The 8,043-nt window shown below is 38.0% G+C and overlaps 1 protein-coding gene across 1 annotated transcript in view; it reads right to left on the bottom strand.

Annotated features, from left to right (window-relative positions):
* CORIN (corin, serine peptidase) overlaps window positions 1-8,043 on the bottom strand; it is a 229,776-nt gene that overhangs the window by 35,742 nt on the left and 185,991 nt on the right. The window contains exons 16-18 of the mRNA XM_024131999.2: window positions 3,211-3,327; window positions 528-577; window positions 201-375 (exon numbers count right to left, since the gene is read on the bottom strand). Coding sequence (XP_023987767.1) covers window positions 201-375; window positions 528-577; window positions 3,211-3,327 — 342 coding nt within the window. The remainder of the gene's footprint in view (window positions 1-200; window positions 376-527; window positions 578-3,210; window positions 3,328-8,043) is intronic.

The following is an 8,043-nucleotide window of genomic DNA, read 5'->3' as shown; positions in this document are numbered from 1 at the left end:
GGGATAGGGAGGGTGTGAGGGAGGGAGACGCAAGAGGGAAGAGATATGGGAACATGTGTATATGTATAACTGATTCACTTTGTTATAAAGCAGAAACTAACACACCATTGTAGAGCAATCATACTCCAATAAAGATGTTTAAAAAAAAATACCCAAGTGACAAAAGGATCAGGCAAAGCAAAAGAAAAGGTGCAGCTTACCCCTCGAAGCAGTGGGCAACTGTCAGAACCCACTTCTTGGCAATGAGGACACAGCCACAAATGTGACCACTGGGTTCACTCTGCAGGGAACACTGCCAGGGCCACCTTCCTGGGCGACTCGTCCGACCCCCAAGGATCCTCTTGTTCATTCGGGCAGCAGGGCGGCGCCCACAGTCTACCAAGGAGCAGGAGACAGTATGTGACTCACTACCAAAACCAGCTAGATGCTTGCAGCTTTGCTGTCACGTACAAGTGATCATTTTTTCCCTTGAGCCAATCCAGTTAAATTAAGTTCATATCCCATTGTTACACAACTCATTCGCTCACCTTGTTTAGTACATAGAAGAGAAATCTTACTTCTGCTGTGACAGGACTGCCTAGTTTTGGAAACATAAAATGGCATAATATTCAGTTACATATTTATTGTTCACTTCAAACACTTTACCAGTGAAAGGCAAGAAATAGCTTATACTTAAGTCAGGAATTCTCAAGGCAGGGCTGTGGTCAGATATCACCTTGGAGGTGGAGGTATATGAAGGATGTACTTTTAAGTGTATTTAATATCATCATTATACACTTTCACATTGTGGGAAGAGAAACTATTGTTAGCAAAGTTTCCCACATCATCTTGGCTGGTTGCACCGCCCATAATACTGACTCAATGATTTTCAAAGTAGAGAGAGGAAAAGGAAAGGCATTAGTCTGCTTCTCAGAATGTATGGTGAGGAGGGAGCATGTCAGACTTTCATGCTTATGGAGAGGACATGTATGTCCAAAAGAAGCTGAGAAATAGCTTGAGAGAAATAAAATATTACTTCAAAAAGTTAGAGAACAGAGACAGGAATTGAATATTTAGACTAGAAAAGAATCTTGAGACTTTTTTTTATTATCTTTTTTTTTTAAAGTTGAAGTATAGTTAATTTACAATATTGTGTTAGTTTCAGGTATACACCATAGTGATTCAGTTTTTTTCTGATTATATTCCATTACAGGTTATTATAAGATATTGAATATAATTTCCCATACTATACAGTAAATCTTTATTGCTTATCTGTTTTATGTATACTAGTTTGTATCTGTTAATCCCATACTCCTAATTTGTCCCTCCCCCAATCCCTTTCCCCTTTGGTAACCATATATTTGTTTTCCATGTTTCTGAGAATTTCAATGTTAAACTGTGTATCTATGATTAGCTGACAGGATGAAGGGGATTAAATTCATCCCATGTAACTCTAGATGGCAGGATCAGAATCAGTAGGGAGAACTTATAGAAAGAGTACATTCAGGAAAGGAAGAACTTTCTAAAAATCAGAGTTTAGCTTTGAAGGCAAGAACATGGTTTAAGCATCTATCAATGTGGCTGCACAAGAGAATTCAGCTTAGGGAACACTTAAGTTTTAACCACAAAAGTTCTCTTCCAAGCATTTATTCACAATGCAAATTTAAAAGAAAAAAAAACATGTTGGGACTGTCGAAAATACTATGACATGCTTAGAATCCTAGATATGTCAGAAGAAAGAAAAACAACCCTATGTCATTTCCACATTCCTTTTTGAAGATCTACTGTATTTTCATTTCTTGCTAAATTTGCACGGGGATATGTGTATACAATAAATTACATAATACAGAAAAAGCACATTTGCGTTTTGCCTTCTCACAACCTGAAGTGGTATCTCCTCCTCACTCTCTATTTCGTTATCCTTAGTTTCTTTGTAACACTTCCAAATATCTGAAATTCATTTTGTTTATTACTAGCTTAGAGTCTCTCTGTCCACCTCTACAATGTATGTTTCCTGAGACCACGGTCCTTGTCCCCCTCATCCACTTCTACATCCCCGCAGAGCTTGACAATGAACCCGGAATAGAAGAGATACAAATAATTAGTTGTTATTTGTTAGATCTTAAAGTCATAGCTTTTAGGAATAGGAAAAGACCCAAGACTATGTGTCTCAACTCTTTATTTTAAAGGAAATTGCGGTTTATAGGATCACACATCTAGTTAGCAAGCCAGGACTAGAACAGGTCCACCAACTCCCAACTTAGAATGAGTTTATCTATATCTATCTATCTATCTATCTATCTATCTATCTATCTATCTATCTATCTATCTATCTATCTGACCTGAAAGGGATTTTCTGGCAGTTCCAGTTTGGGGAAACAAATCCCTGTTGAAAGACTCAGGTCATTAGAGGAAATGCTTCAGTTGACAACTATTCAGAAATTTGGTTGCAAGTTTGGTCTATGGGGAAAATGTCAAGACATTCTAAAGAGAAATGGCCCACCTTTAGTTTTATTCTTTAGAATTCTTATGTACTGATTTCCCTAACATTTATTAAAAGCTTTGGAGTCAGATAAACTTGGTTTGAGTTCAGAGACTGTCACTTATCATCTGTGAGCTGTGAATTTTGAGCAAGTTATTTAAATACTCTATAGCTATGTCCCTATAATGTAACAAGCACTAAATGAGTGTTAATTCCCTCAATTTACCTTTCTCCTGCACCCCTACCCAAGATGAGGGAGGCAATGTTGCCATGATTTTTTAGGGGAAATTTTTCAGAAGTGTATTTTCAAGGTTACTTGATTATAATTTTATTTTGTGTCTGTTTTTTCCTCAGGCTCTCCAAGTTTTATCAGTTGCCATTATTTCAATTTCTTCTGTTAACTAGTCCCATGTAACATCTGTAGAAAGTGTAGATATTAACAATTTATTTTTAATAGGATGTGAAAAAAAACTCCAAGATTAGGAACCAAGTTCCTCCTCCTTAACCTTGATAGTTTCTGCAATCATCATTAAAGAAAAATGTAATTAGCCAAGAGAAAAAGATCTATGTCTACAAAGAAGAAAAAAAGCCAAATGATGTTGAACTATAAAGGCCCATAGCCATTCTATGGAAGCTCTTTTCTGATGTGACAAATGTGGATTATCTTCAATCAGAAACAGAAGAGGGTCCTGATGATAGATGTTTGCTCCATAATCCACTCTACACAGCTCTAGTGATGGGTGTCTTACCCTTTTACCAGTAGTTCATGCAAAGTGGTCCCATTAAGGCTTTCCCAGTCGGAGTGCAATGTCAGCCACTGCTGGTCTTGCTCCTGTTGCTGTATCAGTTTGGTCACAGATGGTTCTCTGATAGAAGGGCAAATACCAGATAAATATTCAAAGTACAATGATCTTTGACCAGGCAATATCATTATTTAGCACTTACTCTCTTATAAAAAGAAGCATTAAATTATCAGCCAATATTTCAAGAGGGGGATTAGTATTTGAAGAAGTTTGGCATGGAATGTGATCAGCAAGAGGGGAAGTTACTAAAAGTATCCTGAAGCAATAAAGGTCCACACTGTTACAGCTATTTTTGTCATTCTCTCTGCTGACATGTATTTGAACTTTGTGAGGTGTTGGAATTCTAACATATACGATGTAAAAGTTCCAGTACCTAAAAAACAAGAGCAACTTTAGGCAGGGATCAAAAGTAAAATAAAATTTATCTGCCTGGAGTAATTTTTCCTTCACTTTTCTTGCCCAATGTATTCCTGCAATAAAGCAATACCTTAAAATAAATAATAAGTAAAGAGAATCAATGGCCATTTAGTGTCTGTTCAGACAGTATAAAATTGTAAGTGGAATTTTTTCAACATACTGCAGAATCTTTATGCACTAACAATTAGGAAGGTCTCTAGAAAGTAGAGACAGGAGTTAGACAACATCATTTTGCTGTTTACCTGTATTCTCACTCAAACTCCACCAGTACTTTCCTGTCAATGTCTCATTCAATCATCAAATAAATACGCTTGTACCCAAGATGTACCCAAGATTTAAAACCTTAGGTTTCAAAAGTGTTCGCGTTTTCGTGTAAAATATCCTATTCCTCATGAAATAATTGGTTCACTTAGGCAATCCATATTTGAAGAAAATCTTTTGGATTTTTATCACCTGATGCTATTAAGGGTAGAAGAGGTAGAGGAATTCATTTTAGATAGGAGGAACGAGGGCTTCTTCTGAACCTGGAAGTAGGAGAGAAGGAAGCAGGTACGTAGTTGGATTTGGAGATGGGGAGAGAATTCATCAAGAGAATTCAAATCAGACAATCCGATAGTCTTTTCTTTTCAAGTACGAGGGGGGCTCCTCGAATGAAGGTGGGGTGGTGGTGGCAGGGGTGCATGATGGTGAGGAAAGTGACGTTTATATGAAATTTTTCTCTGGTGGAAGTATTTGGAGAAACACATCAAAGATAACTTAAAAAGAATGGCAAGCAGTGCTGAGGATTCAAATGAACCTGGAAATCTTGAAGTTGTAGTAGCATCAAGTCTGTGAGCTTAGTGACTTTCTTTTCTTGATAATGGAATGCCAATTTTTTGTAAAAAGGGGGGGCACAGGAAGGGAAGAAAAGTTAGATTCGGTGGCATTGAAAGAAAAATTATCACTTCCCCTGGTTATCGATTATTTTAAAACTACTGTCATTACAGAATAGAAAATAAAAGAAACAAAAATCTCCCCAAATCCAGTTATTTTATAAAGAATAAAACCCTCTAAAGAGAAGACTTGAGGATAGAATAAGAACCAAAGATGAAAAACAAAACAGAGTCCTTAATCATGGATGAATTCTAATCATTTGATTTAAAAACAAATGGCATAAACCCTGCCCATGCTTTAAGAAGCATCGCACAAGCTTTAATTTATTTAGAAACTTGAATGAACTGTTTTATATTTGAAGATGTCCCAAAACCCACTGCAAAATGAGAATTCTTTCCTTCACCAAAATGAGGCTCTGGCTTTTCAGTAACCCCAGAAGTGCTGTATGCAGAGGCACAGTAGGATGGAAAATACAAAAATCAGAGGCCACACACACCACTCATGGTGTTTCTCTTGATACCTGCATCCTGAGAATTCCTTTCTGCAATAGAACAATCTGTGGCCTCCTAAATCCAGGCATTTTACTCGCAAAAAGCCAAAGGAAGATCGGCTTCAGATTTGTTATTTAATGAAATCATTCTTTAGCCAGATATTCACAGGACAACAGGGACTTGCGTGGGGACAAGTCAGCACAGGATTTGCACTGATGCTAGATAGGAAAATCATTGCAAAGGACGCTTCAGTCTTTCAACTCGCGAGTTCCCTTCATTCACCTCAAGGGATGTTTTTGCATTTCGTTCATTAACCTCCAACAAGAAAGGCAATTTAGCCTGAATCTCTCAGTTACACCAAGCGGAAAATCTAAGAAATTCATCATCAACAAGAAGGGAGTATCATTACAAAAGTTAGTTTCCCATGAAATTCTTAAACCCTAGCATGCTTCTCATGCACAAAAATAAATCTTTCAGCCCTAGAAATGTCATCTTATGGCCCATTAAAAAAATATCAGTGAATCCATATGTCAGCTTCTGCCATTACACAGAATCTGAGCATCTGTGTGATTTCAACTTTTATTTTTTTCTTTAAATAATTTTTAAAATCATGAAAGTAATACTTATACATGGAAAAAAACCCAAACATTATACAATGAAAAAATATCCTTCCCATCCAACATGTGTAAAAACCATCACTGTAAATAGCATTTGAGTATTCTTGCCAAGCTTTTTCTATAGTCCTTGTACATACACCCCTCTTGTTTTAGTCTATACACATTGTTCTGTGTGGTGTTGATGATGTTTTCATTTAATGATTTATCTTGGAAGTTTTTGCATAATAATAGCTAGATAATAATAATAACAACGATATTATTATTATTAACTAATAACTATTTTCTGTAGGGCAAGCACTAAAAGACTAGTAACTTGTTTTATATTATTTAATCCTCTCAACCACTTTGTGAAGTACGCTTTATTATTATTCCCCATTTTGGAGATGAAAAAATTGAGGCAAAGCGAGAATAAGTAATTTTCCCAAGGTCACACAGCTCTGGTATTGAGTCCCTTTGGTCTGACATCAGAGTACCACTTCTAACACTATGAACACTGTGCAGCCCTCCTCTATTAAGGGCACACACCATGTTCTTTCCATAGCTGCAAAGTGTTCCATTATATGGATGTACATTTACTTTACCAATCCACTATTGAGGCTGTTTCCAATTTCTGGCTATAACAAAAAAGCAGCAGTTAACACTCTTAACCATTCACGTTTGCTTACATGCACACATGTGACTTGAGAATAAATTCCTAGAAATAAAATTATTGAATCAAAATGTAAATTTTTTATGAATTTCCCCTTCAAAGAGTAATGTCAATTTACAAACTTATCAAGAGTAGTTTTGTCTATACTTTTAAATATTTATAACTACGCACATAATGTAAGTCATGCTATTAAAACATATCTGGAACTTAACTGCTGAAATTTTGTTTAACACTTGGTGATGCATTTGACTTATCTTTTTCCATATTATATCAAGAGACAAATCCTGTCGGGTAGAGAGCAAAAGAGTAAAACAGCATCTTGCTAGTGAAGAAGCATCAAAGTCACTGTATCCTAAGGGAGTCTGAGCAGGGAATGCAGTCAGACCCAAATGCTTCTAGAGCAGCTATGAAATCATATACAGAGAAGGAAATTTAAGCAACAATCTACTCCAATGCCCTCTTTTGACAGTGCGAGAAAACTAAGACATAGACCCATCCCAAACATTTGAGGGGCCCAGAGCGAGAGTATAAATGGAGGCCCATATACTATATGTCTACATATTTAGATATTATAAATCAAGTTAACAAGCTGTGAAAGAAAACATATTCTATCTTCCCATCTGGATCAACATATCTTTTAGGTTCAAATACAGAATTCTTGGACTCCTTGGAACAGTGGTTTTCAAACTTTAGCATTCATTAGAATCAACTGGAGGACCAGTTACAACAAAGATTGTTGGCCCCATACCCAGGTTTCCAGGTTTGATAAGTCTGAGATGGGGCCCCCAATTTGCCTATCTAACAAGATGCCAGGTGATACAGATGCTGTGGTCTGGGACCACACTTTGAAAACAGTTCACCGGGCTCCAGGTGGGCATACCTCTGGTGGGCCGACTCTTTGCCCCCTGAGGTGAGGCACAGCTAAGAAGAAAGACCAGAGTGGTCCCTCTAAATCAGGGTTTCTCACCTTTGGCACTACTGACATTTTATGCCAGATAATTATTTGCTATGCGGGGCTGTCCTGGGCACTGTAGGATGTTCAGCATCACCCCTGGCTTCCACACACAAAATACTAGTATCACCACACCACTCATGCACTGACAATCAAAAAGGTCTACAGACATTTCCTAAAGTCCCCTCAGGGCAAAGTCATTGAGTTCTGGGGTCCAGGGCAAGGCCCCTCTGCTCTGGGTCTAAAAGCAGTACTGCACAAAGAAGCAAGAGAATTTCGCTCAAATCTGCTTCTTGAAATGTGTGGCCGTAAGACACATTAAAAAAATGTATAATTCCCCCATACCCACTGAAATGAGAAAATAGAACATATCTAGAATTCTGAAACATCCTGATATTTTGAAAGGAAGTCTATTTTTTTTTTTTTTTTTTTTTTTTTTGCGGTACGCGGGCCTCTCACTGCTGTGGCCTGTCCCGTTGCGGAGCACAGGCTCCGGACGCGCAGGCTCAGCGGCCATGGCTCACGGGCCCAGCCGCTCCGTGTCATGTGGGATCTTCCCGGACCGGGACACGAACCCGTGTCCCCTGCATCGGCAGGCGGACTCGCAACCATTGCGCCACCAGGAAAGCCCGGAAGTCTATATTTTAAGGCTTAGGTGAACAATCAGATCCCTAGTCAACTTGGCTTATTCTTATCTCACTCTCAGGTCACTTGGTGTTGAGTAACGAGGCATTTCATGCTTGTATTATAATTACGTGGGGGCTGCTTACCTAAAAAATG

The sequence above is a fragment of the Physeter macrocephalus genome, chromosome 7 (genome assembly GCF_002837175.3).
Source record: "Physeter macrocephalus isolate SW-GA chromosome 7, ASM283717v5, whole genome shotgun sequence".
Taxonomy (NCBI): Eukaryota; Metazoa; Chordata; class Mammalia; order Artiodactyla; family Physeteridae; genus Physeter; species Physeter macrocephalus.
Note: the sequence above shows the minus strand (reverse complement) of the source record. Positions and strands in the feature narration are given on the sequence as shown.